We start from the raw sequence: 18,518 nt of genomic DNA, 5'->3' as shown, positions 1-18,518 counted from the left end.
ACCTGAATCGGTCATCTGAGTTAGTATTGATGCATTCAGAAATCATCGGCGAACTCTTCTCCGATGTTTCACTGCCTCGGCCAAGGACTTCATCGCATCGCCTTCCTTGAGCTGTCACCTCTTATATCGAGGGTGGATGATCCCATCTTGACCACTCAATCTTCTTTGTGAACTTCTTGATGTACCAGAACTAAGACTATTTAGAATCCCATTATTAGGGACATGTAGGTCATAGTCAAAGTACAATTGTCCGTCCACAAGACGTCTTTTGTGTCTCATGTCTAAGGACCACTTACACAACCGTGACGTGAATCAACCTGATTGACAATTCAGTATAATACCATTCAGGGATTTGTACAGACTAATTTAGTGAACTCTTTCCACTAAAGATCACCCACGATCTATCCTTAGTGTCTCCACACTAATGGCTATGAGACTGGCCATATTCATCATATGAGTGAGGCTAGATAGTGCTATTCTATCCAAAAAATTTGATGTCCATGACAAGTTATATGCATCATTGGAGAAGTGAGATGTCATCGACTTCATCGCTTTAAATATTTTGTATACTACGGAGAAGAGCATGAGAGTCTCTCGTGAAGAGTGGGAAATGTTGAGTGAATTTTGCGATATCCTAGGTCCATTTTACAGGACAACAGACTATGTTAGCGGCTCGAAGAGAGTGAGAGTTGTGGAAGTGCTTCACATGTTGAAAACATTGATGAGATATATTTATATTATCCTAAAAACTTTGATGTGTCTGCAATCTTTACTTTCAAAAGAAAGTCGAGTGATGGACAAGGCACATCGATCCGCCAAGCATGTGAGATTATGAAGACTAAGTCATTGAAGTATGAGACAATTGTATCAAAGAACCGTGCAACCACAACAACAACCATAGGTGACCCTTTCAACAAGTGGTCATCTCTTGATCCTAGCATCAGTCATGATGCTTTGGTATTTGTCCGAAGACTAATGTCCCTTTCACGGGACCCAAGATCTATCATATAATGATCCGGAGGATGAAGATTGGCTCACTAAACTCATTGATAGGGTCCCCCCCCCCTCTTTTAGATAAAGGGAGAGACGAATACCTACTATTATAGTGGAATTTGAAGCTTATCTCCAAGCAACAAATAGGAAGGATACAACGACAACACTAGGATGGCGAGCATGCATAGGCACACGGACTTATCCTTGACTAGCTAGCCTGCTCACGAGTTTCTTTCTGTATGCATGACTAGTGCCCCGTAGGGCATTTGTTCGTCACAGGACGTGTAGTTGTCACATTCAAAAGGGCACCCCTTACTATTGAAAGCATTGAGCCCTTGTCACTATGAAGTGTTGTTTACATGCCAAAAAAGCTCAACATCAAGATGACAATAATGACAAGGGCTTCTTTGATGATGACGACTAGTATGAGGAAAATATTATCATCTTAAATACCACAACACTTCATGTAATTTATTTATTGATATTTATCCATCCGGTTCATTCCTTTGCAGAATTAGAAAGGCTTTCAGTTAAAAAGGATGATGCATGAGCTTATCATAGGAGTCCAAGTAGAAGCCCAAGATGCGTGAACTGTATCATTCATGGAAGAATCCAAGGAGGAAGAATTGTATTATTCTTCGTTCCACTTATCCTATTATTGTAAGCGGAAAAATAAGTTCCCTTAAATTTGCTTCTTCAATAATTCAAAATGTTTATACTTCATAGGCTCTTATATAATGCTTCATATATATCTTGGCATAATATTATACTTAAAATGGCCAATTATATTTTGTTCGAATTATGTAATAAAAATTAGACATTAAAATGAACTTTTAAATATTTTAAAAATTGAAAATATTTAAATTTGCCCACACTATTTATCCTATTATTCTAATGATAAAAAGAACATGTACCCATTAATTTACTTATTCCATAATTTAAAACTTTTATACTTCATAGGTTCTTCTATAATACTTCCCATATAATGAAATCTAAAATATTTAAAATTAAAACATTTATTAAAATTTTCTATACTACTTATCCTATTATTCTAATGAGAAAAAAATTCCCCTTAATTTTAATTCTTCCATATTTAGAAATGTTAAACTTCACAAGATCTTTTATTATACTTCCCATAAATCTTGGCAACTTATTATACTTTATATGAACAATAATATTTCCTTTCAATTATATAATAAAAATAATACATTAGAATGACATTTGGAATATTTTAAAAGTTGTCGACACTATTTATCCTATTATTCTAAGGAGAAAAAACAATGGCACTTTAATTTACTTCTTCCATAATTTAAAATTTTATACTTCATAGGCTCTTCTATAATACTTCCCATATAATGAAATTTTAAATATTTTAAAATATTAAAAATGATAAAATCGTACATACTACATAAATTTCCATCACCAGCGTCACCTGTAGGGTTTGATATTTTGGACCGGGGACCGGTCGGACCGAACGGAAGCAGGACCGCTGGTCCACCATTTAAGGGTTGACTGGTCGTTCGGGCCAGATCCGGTCCGATGGTCAACCCGGCTGGGACTGAATTCAAATAAATAAATAATCCCTGCTTCCCCCTCCACCGCTCGTGCTCCTCTGCCTGGTCGCGTCCCCCCCTCTCTCCCTCACTTTCTCTCTCCCTCCGTCTCACGCTTTTACTCTCGTGCTCTTTCTCTCCCATTCTCTTTCCCGTTCTCTCTCTCTTTCCCCCATTCTCTCTCTCATTTTATCTCTCTCTCTCTCGCATTCTCTCTCACACACACTCTCTCTCTCCCATTCTCTCTCGATGCTAGGGAACGGCACGTCTGGGACGTGACACCCCGGACGTGATGCCTCGGACGTTACGGGACAGATGATGATGCGTGATGAACGGTGACGTGACGAAATATTCGTCACGTCACCATCTCATCACGTGTTTGAAAGTTTATGAAAAATTTGTCACATTCTCGTCACATCACCTTTCATCACGTCACCATCACAGTGACGCCATCACCGTCACCGGTGACGGAAATAGTATAGTTTATTTTACGAAGGTTAATCCGTCATATTTGTCTGCCGATTCTGACGGTTGAATGGACGAAAGGTTGAACCGTCGAAGTCCCCTTAGGTCGATTTGAATTCGACATAAGACTTGAAGCTGGCGAGTTCTACATCAGAGTTAGACCTTTTGACTGGATCCCTGACGAATCATTGCTGCATTACAAGTTTGCAACTATCAAAGTAGAACTCACCAACTCAAACTATTGAGACGCCTCTCGCCAAGTTGAAGGCGGAAGTGGAAGTCAGAAGTTGGAAATGTCGAGTCGGCTGTCAACATTGATCTTCTCTGGAAAGTTGCAATTCTTCGCTCTCTCACAGTGAGTTGTGCAATTTTTTTTTATTTTTCATGAAATTTGGGATAGGAGGAAAGAGATATAGGGATGTCTGATATCGATTGTTGTTTTTAATAGTTATTTTTGTTTTCAAAACTGGAGACAACACTGGAGTTGCTTCCGCTGGCTCTTCTGGTTTAAAATTCATATTATCGTGTTGCTATAGATAGGTATATTTCATCTTCCACTTTACAGGACTGATAGCCAAAGCAAGAGGAGAGAAGTGGGAAAATAAAGTATGGTCCCTTGTGGTCATCGTGGAGGACAGGCCGGTAGAAGATTGTAATATCTAGAGTATATAGATAGAGAAATTTAGTGTTATAGATGGAAACATAGAAGAATATAGTGTAGGCAGGCAATGACTAGTTTATTATCGTCATCCCCAAAATTTGTCTTTGCCACCATCATCCATGTTTGGGCTTGGGAAAATGATGATGACAATGACTATTCATCATCATTAGATAACGAGGATGAGGGCAATGACAATTCATCATTGGCATCGTTGCGACCAAATTAGGGGGGATACTTAGGCTCTAAATAAAATATTTCCAACAAAATGTGGCCCAAGATTCTTAGGCGCACGTGGAACTTATGATACATGATTATCTAGGGCATACTGCTCATGGTGCGCTTGGCCTTGATAAATTTGTATCATGAATTCCAGCCCAACCTAAGTTTCTTGCGCTACATTTTATCAGAAATCTTTTATTTAGAGTAGTGTGTTTTCGGGAGGGGGCATCCCCATTTAGTCTTATACTTCTGATTTTTAATTTCTTCTCCTTTTTAGGCTAGAAATGCAGCGTGCTCAGTCAGAGAACATTTCTTTCTTTTGAGAGAATTTTTTTATTTGAGTCCTCCTTGTGTGAGAGTTCTCTTGTGTTCGTGGATTTGGGCACTTGTCTTGTGGATATCGTCGGGGGGGGCTGTGCTCAGTCAAATTCCAAAATAATAGGGAATCCGAGAAAGAGATCCGGAGGAAATAAATTAGGCTAGTGTCAGACTTGAATTTTTTTATCCACTTAAGGGCTTATACCTTTGGCATAATTGCTGAAGTCCTTGTCATGGTCAATCAGAAAAATAACTAAAGGTCCTGATTCTGCACATCCAAAAGATCTGTTGACCTGGTAGCTGTGGTCCACGTAGGAAATGTCATAATTATTTCTGACCGTCATAGTTAAGGAACTAGGTTGTTAGGACCATATTCCATTCAAATACTATGATTTCATAATTATTTTTTTCAAGTTGTGTTAATTAGACATTCTATGCTTTAATGAGATTGTTGCAAGTTGCACCGATTCAGTTTTACCTTCCTCAAGTGTCGATGGAGTATCTTCAGAGATGAATAAATGAAATGAAGCTATTGACGTTCACTCCTTTTTATTTCTTTGATGTTGCACACGAAGACGTTGTTTTTTGGAAAATGGGATTGTGGCTCAATAAAGAGTTATTTTTCTGTAATTCCATGATTATCACTACAACTTTGGGCCATTCAGTGATTCCCTAGTGATTTTAAGTTTGAAAAATTCTCCAGGTAGTAGATTTTATAGAATAAACTGATGGCAGCATTCCTTCATGGATTCATATGCTTGATATTTTATAGAAAAGTTCTTATAAATATCTGAAAGTGTGTTTTCTTCAACTCAAAGTACTTCAATAAGCTGAAAGCTGAAATCAGGCAAGAGAGAGATGATAAGGAGTTGGAATAGGGATAAAAGAAGCGGATGAAGTGCCTTCCTAGGTGCAATGTGCGCCTTGAGCTCTGGCTTTTGTTTGTAGACTCAGAGTGCCATAACGCTCTCTGAGTACATTCTTTGTTGTAATTCATGGCATAGTGTGAGAGAAGGCTTGATTTCTTCATTACGTTAAAATGCCCGATATCTGTGAATGAAATTGTATTGTTCTCTTCGCTGCCCAAAATCCTTGATTTTCTTTAACTTTTCAATTTTTCTTAATCTGATTAACTTTCTTTGAAATGGGGAAAATAGGTTTGTTGCAATACATGATTGGTTCCTCAGAAGGGGGTACATCTCATCATACAAGCAATCTATCGTACTCTGGAACTAGGAGGCCAATTTATTCTTCTAGGATCAAGTCCAGTTCCTCACATTCAGGTGATTATATTTTCCCTGTCACTCTAGTTGTGTGTAATAGTCTGGTCTAAGAATAAGTAGTTTCATGATCTTCTGAGTTATGATTGCATCATCATTGAATTTAATGCAATTGATAATCCTTTAAATTATTTCAAAATGATATCAAATGGATCAGTAGCAGCTTTTGAAATCTTGAATGTCGTCTAGAGTTTTCATAATTTGAAGAAATTCTTCAAAGTCTAGCGAGATGATAACAATCGAATTTGAAGAATTTTAATAACATGCAACAGAACCTACGAATTTGATCCAAATGAAAGCTTAGGATGAAAATTAAGGTATCACCTTCAAAACCATTTCTCAATTTAGTTTTTGTTTTTGCGATTTAGTTATGTTTTTTTTGTGGAAAATGCTTGTAACTGCCTTACAAATTGTTATAATGGAAAATCTTGCCAATTTTAGTGAATGTGAATGAGAGTAAACTGCTACATGATTTAATAGTTAGTTTTGGTTTTTTGTGAAAAATGCTTGCAAATGCCTAACAAATGCTTGATAGTTTCATTAGATGTTTGTGAAATGTGAAAAGTGTCACCACTTTAGTGGCAAATTTTAATTGGTAGATGAACCATCCATAGCTTTCCGCTAGATCATTATTAGAAATGAGGATGAAAAGTTAATGACGGTGAAATACATGGAGATTGGATGTTGAACCTTCTTTGAAAAGGTATGTTTTTTCAGATAAGCTAATAGAGGACAAGGCATCCTTAGATCTTCAAGATAGATGGATCCCTCAATGATGTCACTTTTTCAGATAGATGTTTATGATTATATTCTCCATGGATTTTAATGTGAAGCATTTAGTCTTTCATTCGAAGATAAATTTATGAATGAATAAATGAGTTCTTTCACCTGTTCCCTAGGATATAGTTGGCAATGGGCACTCCAAGTGGCGATGAGTGCGTTGACTTGGTCGTAGAGTCCTCGGATGAGGACGTTTGAGAAATGCCTCTACCGGTGGTAGGGCCGTCACGTCCCAAACGTAAAGGGAACGCTGAAATACTGCGGTACTTCACGGAGGTCGGGTCAGGTGTGTGGGCGTGCCTACTATGCCGCGACCAAAAAGTTGAACCATTGCGCGATACGTTGAAGCGGCGAAAAGATGGGTCTACAAACATCTTCTGAAGGCATTTGGAGTTCAGTCATAACAGAGTATACCACGAGATGAAGTGGACTAATCTCGATCAACGTACAATAACCGAGGCGTATGGGCAGGGTGGTGCCATCAAGAAGACGCTAAAGAAGACCAAGGAGATTATAGCCTAGTTTGTATGCCTCACAGACTCCCCATGGGCTATAGTAGACAACGTGGGGTTCAAGCTTATGTGGATGTACGCCGCGGAGATGACAGTTGACCCGCCAGGTTTGGAGGCAATAAAGGATGCGACGCATAAGCTATATGGGACCATGAAGGGAAAGCTCGTAGATTTATTGGCAGATGTCCCCTGGGTCTCCCTGACGGTTGATGCGCGGACCGAGAACTCCTGTGGTCTTCTCGGCATCACGGTTCATTGGGTAAACAACCGGTGGGAACTATGCGAACATGTACTTGCTATACACCAGCTAGTCGGCAAACACAATGGCGAGAATATGAGCGCAGCAATCATCCAAGCGTTGGAAGACTTTGGATTGAAGACGAAGGTCGGCAGCTTCCAGTCTGGCTTCATTTTAGGTTCGTACTACCATATTAAAAAACTAACATTTTTATCATGCAGGTTGAATCGATCACTATGGACAATGCATCAAGCAACGAGCGGATGATAGCGCTGCTCGCAAAGGAACTCAAGCAGATTAACGACCGTTTCACTGAAGACCAACATGTCCTTTGTGCTGCCCACGTGTTGAACATCATCGTCTAGGCTGCACCACAATCATTACGTATATTAGTGACCACACATCCTCCTAAGACTGCTGACAACAGCGCATCAAACGCAACATATGAACTTGATTACGACGCTGATGCAGACGACTTGGACGCCATGCGAGAGACTACGACAAGTCATACAGAAATGGTCAGCCATGATAGTGGCCTCATCCTGGGAGGTGCGATTGCCCGTGTTCAGCAATTAGTCACGAGCATCCGAGTTTCGACACAACGATGACAACAGTACGTGAAGACATGCAACGACATGGGAAAGAATTACAACCAACTTCTGTTAGATTGCCTGACGCGGTGGAACAGTACGCAAAACATGTTGCATGCCGCGTTGGAGAAGCGAGAAGTCATCAATTTTATGGCGTTACAAATCATGTCGGTGACTGATAAGGACATCAGAATGTCACGTGAAGAGTGGGAAATGTTGGCAAACTTCCGCGACATTTTAGGGCCCTTTTATCAGATGACAAAATACGTTAGTGGCTCAAAGACATTGAGAGTCATGGAAGTCATCCGCATCTTGAAGGCGCCGATGCGACATATCGACACAATCTTGCTGAAGTTTGATATGTCTACAATATTCGCATTAGGAAGAAGGATGATTGCCGCACAAATTGTGTCCATCCGCAAAGCTTGTGAGAGCATGAAGTCGAAGATGTTCAAGTAAGAGGATGATTTTGAAAAATCGAGCAATGACAACAGCTGCAATTCTTGACCCTTTCAACAAGGAGGCGTCACTTGATTCTAGTGGTATTCAGGATGCACTGGCATTTGTCCGCCAACTTATGCCTCAACATGGTGAGCAAGACATAATCTATAACGACACCGACGATGAGGATTGGGTCGTAGAACTTATTGATGGCGTAGCGCCAGCTAGAGAGAAGGAACGGCAAGTGCCAACTCCAGCCGAGGGATTGGAGTCGTATATACAATCAATAGAGAGGAAGGACAACAAGACAACGTTGGGATGGTGGGCACATATAGGTGCACGGACCTACCCACGGCTTTCTACACTTGCGCAAGAATTTCTCTCAGTTTGTGCAACCAATGCCCAGCAGAACATTTATTCTCGGCTGGACGTGTAGTTGTCACTTTCAAGCGGGCACGTCTTAGTGCTGAAAGCATCGAGCTTCTGGTCACAGTCAAGTGTTGGTTACGTGCTGAGAACGCTCAGCTCTGCAATGGAGGCAGGGTGAATGACTTTCTTGACGACGAAGACTAGGGTAAGTCTTTACTCTTAATTTACTTCTATCAATCCAATTTTCTAATGTAATTTCAATGGACAATTTTTTTGCACCAGCATCAATTTTGGTAAGGAAAATTGACACGTACATTCTTCTTCCCCAACCGGTCTTGAATGGCCAACTGAAGTGTAAACAAGTAAATCTCTGTTTACTTTTAATCTTTTCAATTATTTGTGCATCCATTTTTTTTCCAATTTTTTCATTAAATTGAAAACTCCAGAGGAATCGAGTCTGTATCTTCATTTTTCTCTATTTTTTCTACCTTCTGATTCTTCCATGATTTTCTATCTTTTTTTCCTCAAGATCAAATCACACCAAGCATGAAGAAGTATTAATCCTTAAAGTTGTTTTCCTCCATTTTTCAAGTTTCTAACAATCACATCCACTCACTTCTTCCATTTTTTTTACTTATGATTCTAATCTAATTTTTTTTATCCTCCAAATCAAATCACATAAGCAAAAAGAAATTCACTTCCTTCAATTTTCTTGCTCTATTTTTCTAGCTTACTGATTCTATGTTTATCCTCCAATCGAATCACACCAAGCATAAATAAATTAACGTACTTTGATTTTATGGCACCTTCTTTTCATGATATATTTTCTCCATTTACTCTATTTTTCCATTTTTATAACTTTTGATTGTTCTATGGTTCTTCTTTCTCCTCTTGGTCGAATCACACCACGCATAAAGAAATTCAGATCCTTTAATTTTCTAGCTTCCATTTATCTTTTTCCTTCAGGATCCAAATCATACCGAAAAAGAGAAAATTCACATTTTATTATTTTCGGGCTCCATGTTTCCCTATTTATGGCAATTCTTTTTTTCCTCTTGTTCGAATATAACCAACCATTAAGAAATTTACATTATTTTTCACCATTTTCCGTTCTCCAATTTAACTCTTGATCGGATCATATCAAACATGTATAAACTTTCATCTATTTCTAGATCCAAATTTTCTCAATTTTCCTCTATTTTTTTACGTTCCACTTCTATTTATAGATCGAAGAAAATTTTGTGATTTGAGAAAAGACCTTTCTGGAATCAAGTCGCTTGAATTTAAGCGCAGGAAGTTAATTTAGAATAATTATATAATCGTACTTTTTGAAGAATAAAGCTTATGATTTTATAATCGTACGTTCTCTAATTATATTGAGCCAATTTTTTTTTCTTCCTTTTTTAGCATCCTAGTGGTTTATTGGTTCAACATCTAGGTGTATGAAATCATCATTGAAAACCATTTTGATGACAATCGTATCATGAAAATTTTAGAACATTATGGTTCTTTGTTCCATTTTTTTTTGACCTTGAGGTGTTCCTTTGAAATTTGAATAGAAATTATGGATTTTGGGTATCTTCAGAATCTGTTGATGGATATTATGTAGCCGTCAAACCAATCACACTACCATGTTTATTTAATTCCATTAAATAAATTATTTACGTTCATTATTATTTCGTGTGATGTTTATAATGAAGTCCATGAAAATGTGCAATGACCAAGTGAATTATGATGAGATCATAATACAGTGATCATTGGTCTTTAAACATGTATTCCAAATATTCATATTCGAGGATTGTCAAAACGGACATCAAATTATCCAAATAGAATAGCACTAGCTGATCCTACTTATTCGATAAGTATAGATGATCCTGTGGCTATTAGTGTGGCGACACTAATGACAGATAGTGGGTGCTCTTTAGAGAAAGGGTTCACTGAATTGATCCGTATGAATCCCTGAATGGTATTATACCTAAACGTCAATCAGGTTAATTCAAGTCACGGTTGTATAAGTGATCTACTAACCTGAGACACCAAGGACATCTAGTGAGTAGACAACTACATTTTGACTATGACTTACGAGCCTCTAATCATGGGACTCAAATAACTTATAGATCGGATGTACTAAAAAGCTTACGGAGATGATTGAGTGGTCAAGATGGGATCATCTGCCCTCGGTATAAGTGGAGATTGACTCGAGGAAGACGATGCAGAAAAATCCCTGACCAAGGTAGTGAGGATATTGGAGAAGGTGATCTCTAATGATCCCAGTTACACATCAGTATTAATCGAATGACGGATTAGGGTTTGACGACAAATCATGCCCTAAGTCATTCGAGAGTCTCGGGCGGATGATGGATTATACTTATACGGTAATCGATGATGGTAAAGGTTCCATGAGAGAGTTCGAGACTATTCGGTATCTTCTAGAGCACGAGGTGTAGCTTGGCACCCCACGGGCTGGAAACTTAACCTATCGATTGGGTTAAATCGATCCATATTTAATTAATCTATAAGTTGCTATAGTTAATTAATAAGGTTGATCAATAAATATTATTGGGCCTTTAAAGTTATTATCTAGAATGATACATGGCCTAGAGGGTCACACGCACAAGGTCATAAGGGCATTGGTGGATATATTTTACTTTTTGGGGGTTTTTGAGAAAAAACCTTAAGTGAAATATAAAGAGGGAAAGGGGTCTCATTTGAAGCACCTATGCAAGCCTGTTTTGAGAGCCTCTCCCCCTCTCCACTCTTTTCTCCACTCATCCAAGGAAGAGTGTGTTCATGGTGAGGATATCTTCTAGATTTCCAATAAGAGTTGAAGAATAAGACGTGGAGATCCAAGTGTCGAGTGATTGCGTGGATACTTCTAGAGGCGGGACGCGTGAACGGCTTCAGGACAATATCGGAGAGGCAAAGTCAAGGGTGGAATGATTTTCTCGAAAGTTACTTGCAATGTTTTGTTTTAAAGATCAATTGAGAATCGATCGACCACGATTCCGCATCCATGGAGCGTGTTTTTCCATGGACGAACCAAAGCATAGAACCTAACATCTATCACCACAAATATTGAAACTGTACATCATACAAGACGGGATCAGGTCTCAGTTTTCTTCAAATGTATGATCTCTGTTTAAAATGGATACACGGTAGACTTTTTGAATTTTCATTCAATTAATCTCTTTCATTCATTCAATTGTGCCTTTGATTGCATAGCATGTGGAGAAACCAGTGCTAAACGCTACTCTTCAAGTAAAAGGATCAGTTGTTTGAAGCGTGGAGGAGAGAGGGCCTTGTTTACAAGAAAAATGAGCTGATTAGATATTTTTATAGTTTCAAATTCCTTGTATCATTACGTTATCTTGAGCAAACTTCAAAACAGATACCTTTTTTATAATCAGTTTCTAAATTTTGGCATTTTCTCTATCGTTATATTAATTTATTATATCTTTTCTCTATCACTTGTGAGTCACTAAATTATTCAATAAATCATTAAATTATTATATTAATGTGACTTTTTGAAGACTGCGTCAACAGGTTAATTATTAAATTCATAATTTCACATTCTTAAAAAAAAATCTAATGTTTTCAAAATATTTTAGCTAGATATTTGAATCCCCAACCAAGAACTTAAATCTAATGGATTAATATGATATTAATCCATTAGACAGTAAATACTACATTTTTCCAACAGGATATTAATTTATTAAATTCTCATACTCCGAATTTCATTGTTTAAATGTAACTAAAATTTTAAAATCTGTAAAAAAACTATTCAATTCTAGTGTACTTTGCGTTAATAAATCCTTAACTTTTCGGTCAATAAATTAATTAGTACAACAAATTTCTTACATCCCCTAGCAAGTGGCAACAAATGAGTTATTTAACTGTATATAAAAAATATATAAATGTCTTCACTTTCCTGTCAACAAATTAATTATTATATTCTTCAATTTTTCAATGAAGAATTTAATTAATAAATTATCCATATTCCAAATTTTAGGTCAACAATTTGATTATCATAACATATTAAACCATACATCTAATATTAAACAAATTAATTATTAACATCTATTTAATAAAAAAATATAATTGTATTAAAATTCCGTCACGAACGTTATCCGTGACGGACCTTTTGTCACGTCACGCGTCCGGACTGCCCCGTCACCGTCACATCACCGTCACCGTCACCGTCACGTCATCCATCACGTGGCTGTCACGATGACGCGTGACGTGACGGATGACGTTTGACGATCCCTTCTCTCTCTCCCATTCTCTATCTCTCACACTCACTCTCTCTCTCATTTTCTCTCTCTCCTATTCTCTCTTTCTCTCTCCCGTTCCCTCTCTCTCGCACACTCTCTCCCTCTCCTGCTCTCTCTCTCTCTCCTGCTCTCTCTCTCCGGTTCTTTCTCTCTCTCGCACTCTCTCTATCCCGTACTCTCTCTCCTGTTCTCTCTCTCTCTCTCTCTCTCTCTCTTTCTCCCCCTCTCTCTCTTTCCCGTTTCTCTCTCTCCCATTCTCTCTCTTTCGTACACTCTCTTCTCTCTCTCCCACTCTCTCTCGCGCGCTCGCTCTCTCCCTCTCACGTTCTCTTTCTCCCCTACTCTTTGAGTCCCTCTTTCTTGCTCTCAATCTTGAGAATGTTTAGTTTAACCGTGTTTTTTTTTCTCTCCTCCAACGCTATCAAGTTTGTTTCATTGTATTTCAAGCTATGCTAGGTTTCTCCACTCTACACTCTACTCTGTCAAGTTTTCTTCATTTCTTTTAGGCTTCTTCTTTTTTTAATTTTTTTTTTTTTCATCATCAGTTTTTCTTTTGCATTCTTTTTCTCCTCGTTTTTATTATTCTGGTCTTTTTATTCTATTCTTTTTTCTTCTTCTTTCCATCTTTTTTTCTTCTTATTCTTCTCCTTTTCAAGTCTTCTTTTATTTTTTCTTCTTCGTCACCTTTTTCAAAATTTCCTTCTTCTTTCTCCTGCTTTTCTTATTTTCAGTATATTTCTTTACCTTCTTCCTTTTGATCTTCCTTTCTTCTTCTTTAATTTTTCTTTTATTGTTCAATTATTCATCTTTCAACCTTTTTTTCCCTTATATTTTCATTGTTTTTTTTTTCATTTTTCTGATGGGCTTCATAAGTGACTTTGAAACAAACTTTCCCTTTGATGAGAAGTTGATACCATTTTTTTATCCTGACTTTTTGTTCTTCGACTTTCACTTGTCAACGTGACTGGACCGGGACCGGACTGGGACCAGACAAGACCGGAATGGAACCGGACCGATCCTTATGTAAGTTTTAGGTCCTTGCAAAAAGTATGTAGCGGACCGGGACCGTCAAACCCTAGTCATATGTGATGCTTGTCACGTCACATCATGCGTCCGAGACTCTCTGTCACAGTCACATCATGCATCAACAGTATCACATCACTGTCCTCATCACTGAACAAAAATTTGTCACATATCACCGTCGCGTCATCCTTCACTGATCCGTCACCGTGACAAGTGATGTGACAGATGATGCCTGCCGTTGCCTTATGCAAGACCAGAACCAAGAAAAAAGATTGAGATTAATTTATATGTAGCAATATAATATACATTTTCCAAGTATAGGTATTAGATTTTGCTGATATCACGTCCAAACACGAGCGTTGTCAACCAATTGATCGCTACGTAGAATCGGTTCCTCCAGCTGATGACTCGTGTCAGGTAAGCTGACCTCCACACGAACCAACTCACAAAACCAGCAAGCGACAGCCCTTTGGCTTCCTAAAAATAAGAAAATAAAATTTGAATGAACACAATTTTCACTCTTCGAGCATTCTACATAGTTATCTTTCAATAAATATCTATAGGGTTTGTCATTTCAACGAAACTTCGGTAAAGCAAGACTGAATGGGGACCACCTATTTGGGAATCACGGGTTTAACCGATGTTCAATACTGGATTCGGCACCAAGAGCAAATCAAAACAAGAAACTGGACTAAAACTGAGGGGGACAATATTTATATTTGCAAAAGATGGGGTTTGAAGTTAGGATGTCCTAACACAAAATTAGGAATTTCTTCCAACTAAATTGCACTCTTTTGTTGAAAAATAAATATGCAAATGACAAACCCTATAGAAAATATATAAAATTGTATAAGGAATACCATAAATAAGTAATTTTTTTTTAAATAAATATGTAACACATAAATAGGTAACTAAATAACAAGGCAAATATCTAAATACTTAAATAACTTCATACATAAATACATAAACACCCAAATACGTAAATTTCTACACACCTTATCGCATAAATAGCTAAATACAAAAAGACGTAAATAGATAAAAATATTATATACAAGTATAAATATAAATGTACAGAAAAAATAATAATATGCAGAAGAGCAGTCAAGTCCGTAGTGAATCCACGACAGAAATGTTTGTTTAAAACTTTTAACTAATATTTTTCACCAAAATTTTGAATTTGATGTTCAAAATTTCTTATACCTGCGACTTAACTTATAAGTTTTACTGAACCAAAACCGATCTTTGACTCTTATTCTGATACTTGAGACCTCTCTCTTTATCTCTTGTTCTATCAACCTATATTATAAAATATCTAGGAAGGTATAGATAGCTGACCTTGCTCTGCCGGAGGTCGACCAGGGCCTTGTATCTGCCGACGGTGGCCATGCTGCCCAGGTGCCGATAATGAAACGGAGGGCCAAGTTCGATCTCGCCTGCGCAGTTGGCGTACCCTCCGCCAGCGCGGGCTATCTGATTCAGCTGCCCAGCCAAGAACTTCCCTTGCCGCTCTGCAACCTGCTCCAATCACGTAAGAAATTTTTCTTTGTTTTGAAAACTGCAGCTTTATCTAATTCTACCTGACCCTAAAGAAATAAAATTTAAAAATAGCTACCCTATGGCTAAGTAGGAACTAAAAAAAAATAGAGTTCGGAGTATTGTCGACTACTATTATTTCCAACTTAAATAGCTCTTTCAAGTCGGAACTTTCAGTACTGACTATCCCTATACTGACAAGTGGAGACTGTTTTTACAGTGAAAAAGAATATTTTATAGCGTATATATTCAGCCAGACGGTGAAAGAATATTCTTAAAGGAATCAGGGAAAGTCTATCACCTGGGCCAGCGCAGGCAGCACGCTTCTTCCCGTGCTCTCCAGAAAACCGCAGCAATCCCCCACCGAGAACACGTCTGGCACCGACGGCACGCGTAGGTACTCGTCCACCCCGATTCTGCCCCCACAAACATAGAAAACATTCAACAACCGCCGATTACAGTAAATATTTGCAATCTTAGTAATGAACCATGACATATATGTTTGGAACAGTTTCCATTTTGAGAGATTTTAAAGAGCATTATCTCGTTCAAACGTTCTATACACCTGCTGTCTCTCAACGCATTTCTTTAGAAATATATTTTTTGTTTTTTCCTCTCTTTCGAGAGAGGAAGCGACGTGGACGGGACGATTTTTTCGTCCTTGACGAAAAAACGTCCCGTCAGAGGATACGGACGAATTTCGGGACAAAACTTCATCATGGGGACCAACGGATGGGACGGTTTCGTCCCGTGGGACGAAAAACCCATCCGTCCAGAGGTCTCGGATGATAGACGGAGGGATGTGGACGAATAACCGCCGGATTCACATCCGACGGTTGAGATCTCGCCACGTGGCCTCACTATGACAATTTGCATCAAGGTCCCTGTATTTGTTTGGGCGTGCAAACTGACGCCGCACAGAATTAATTGTAGATATGTCCATTTGCATTCTCCCTCCATGTCCGTTAAAAAACTTAGGAAATTTTTTATTAATATATTAAAAATATAAAATGGGTTTTTTTCGTCCGTGGCAAATTTCGGGATGAAAATTCGTCCAGGGAGGACTGGACGGGACGAAAACTGTCCCGTATGATTGGATGGTACAATTTTTTATCGTTGGACGAAAAACCGTCCCATCCTTCGACCGTCCCGTCCATCGTCCACGTCCGGGACGATCCGGAACTATACTCTCTCGGGATGGTAAATATTTTTTCAGAGCATGGAGTTTGAATAAAACAACGGGCTGACCTTCCGCCAGGAGACTTGGGAAATTGCAGAGATTTGACGAACGGGGAAGGGCCGACCCCCGTGGACCAGACGAGGAGCCCGAACGGAACCTCCGTTCCGTCGTCGAGAATTAGACTTTGCGGTTGGACGTGCTTCACAATTCCCCGGACGAGTCGGACGCCGGACTATGAACAGTGAAGCGGGTCAGCCATGACTAAGTTTGCCGAAAAAGATCAGATTATTGAACCTTTGTCAGCTGGTTTGTCGCGTACTGCCTCAGCCGAACGTCGAACGATGACAGGATCTCGTTAGCCTGGTTATAGAAAGGAAGATTTAATTAAAAAAATAAAATAAAAAGGAAGATGTTGAATTGTTGTTGATTATGATCATATGGGTCTTTTTTTTTTATTTGGATTAACCTCGATGAGAGTAACGCGGATGTAATCTTTGACGTGGGTGTATCTTTCTGTGACGTCTTTGATGATGAAGTCGCTGAGCTCGCCGCTGAACTCGACGCCGGTGGGGCCGCCACCCACAACAACGCAGTGTAAAAGCCTCTTCTTCTCCTCTACAGAGATTCCTGCATTGGCGTGGAACAGTTCAGATGTCAGATGGGTCCGAGAACCCAGATACGTTGAAAATGCACTCAATTCGGATGAGAAAACAGGCGGCCGAGCTTCATAATCAGTTGATCAAGCGTTCAAAATAATTAAACATGGGCAAGTTTTTCTGGGTAAGATTGATAAGACAGGACGGACGAGGTACATTCCCTTCTGCCAACTTTTAAATTGGCAGAACGGCTTTAAATTGACAGCCAACTTTTAAATAGACAGCAGATAAAGGATCTAAAATAATCTACAGAAGTCCAAAATCATGGCTCTGTGTTTAAGATGAAACACAGCCCCTTAGAAGTTGATGAAGATAATAAGGCGGTTAATGGGTTCATTGTACTGACACAAGATCTTGAAGGAGTATGAAACCATAGCGGCCAAACAAAGTTAGCAACGGGATGTTGACTCGTTGTTATAAGGGAGGAGTTGACAGAACAGGTTACCAGGAACATCGGACAGCATAAGATTCAGGAGCAATTTTCGGCGAATTTCCTGCGCATGATGCACTTCTCGGAGGAAAATCGCGTGCTCCTTCACCCCTTCTATGCCAAACGTCAAAGCTTCGGCCCCAGCTCCAATGACCAACTTATCGTACGCTACATTGAAGTTCCAGGGCTTCAACGCGTCCTCTCTGGTCCCATCCGTGACGGTCTCACATTCCACCTGCGAAAGAACCAATCTCAGTGAAATCTACTCGTAACACTCAAATTTCAGCAATCCTCGCTTCAAATTACCGTGTGATTGTCGGAATCGATGGATTTGCACCGCGCAAGATAAAAATAAGACCCCGGAGCGGTGGAAATCGACGGCTGGATCCGGCCGACGGGCTCCGCGACGGAGCGAAATTCGAGGGTTCCGACGCAGGTGGAGGCAAGAAGAGGGGTGAAAACCATGTGATTCCTGGGCGAGATGCAGACCACATCATACAGCGAAGTGTCGATTCCTTTCATGAGCCTGCAGCCGGCCCATCCCGTGCCGAGGACGACCAAGCGGGGCTTCTCCTTCCCCGGCGTAGTGGGCGGCAGCCCGACCGGCGAAGGGCCGGCGATGGCCGAAGAAGAGAAGGGGGAAGAAGGCTGGACAGGCTTGAAGCTCCGAAGGCTGGGCGGAGTCGCCTTCCAAGCCGAGGAGGTGAAGCGCGAGAAGAGCTTCAGCCACGACATAGCCTTCCTGCTCGCCAAGTGCTCACTGCTCAGAGCAGCGTCTCTTCGACCTCCATTTATACCTCCCCCCTCGGGTGGACGTGAAGACTGCCACGTGTGCAGATCGTTTGATTGGACCGACACGTGGCCGCACGACAGTCGACCGAGCCTCATCGCGGAGTCCACGTCGGCGAAACCGTCAGTGTGGGTCCCGCCGCGTAACGGATTTTGACTTTGTACGTCGCGCTTTGCACCGGGATGCTGCGCGGCTGGGCCTTTTATCTTTTTAGAG

The 18,518-nt window shown here is 39.7% G+C and overlaps 1 protein-coding gene and 1 long non-coding RNA gene across 2 annotated transcripts; one reads left to right on the top strand and one right to left on the bottom strand.

Moving 5' to 3' along the window:
* Positions 1-13,969: 13,969 nt before the first annotated feature.
* Positions 13,970-18,286, bottom strand: LOC144706103 (internal alternative NAD(P)H-ubiquinone oxidoreductase A1, mitochondrial-like). The gene is made up of 8 exons (XM_078579005.1): positions 17,819-18,286; positions 17,528-17,747; positions 16,893-17,053; positions 16,721-16,786; positions 16,495-16,658; positions 15,548-15,662; positions 15,049-15,228; positions 13,970-14,190 (listed from the first exon to the last, which is right to left on the bottom strand). The coding sequence occupies exons 1-8, from the start codon at positions 18,245-18,247 to the stop codon at positions 14,038-14,040; spliced, it is 1,488 nt and encodes a 495-aa protein (XP_078435131.1). The 5' UTR covers positions 18,248-18,286; the 3' UTR covers positions 13,970-14,037.
* Positions 15,104-16,891, top strand: LOC144706120 (uncharacterized). Its single transcript, XR_013582176.1, has 2 exons — positions 15,104-15,241; positions 15,467-16,891. It is a non-coding gene; the product is annotated as an uncharacterized LOC144706120 (long non-coding RNA).
* Positions 18,287-18,518: the final 232 nt, after the last annotated feature.

This window comes from Wolffia australiana, chromosome 1 (assembly GCF_029677425.1).
Source record: "Wolffia australiana isolate 7733 chromosome 1, ASM2967742v1".
Lineage (NCBI taxonomy): Eukaryota > Viridiplantae > Streptophyta > Magnoliopsida > Alismatales > Araceae > Wolffia > Wolffia australiana.
This window is presented reverse-complemented; position numbering and strand designations above follow the sequence as displayed.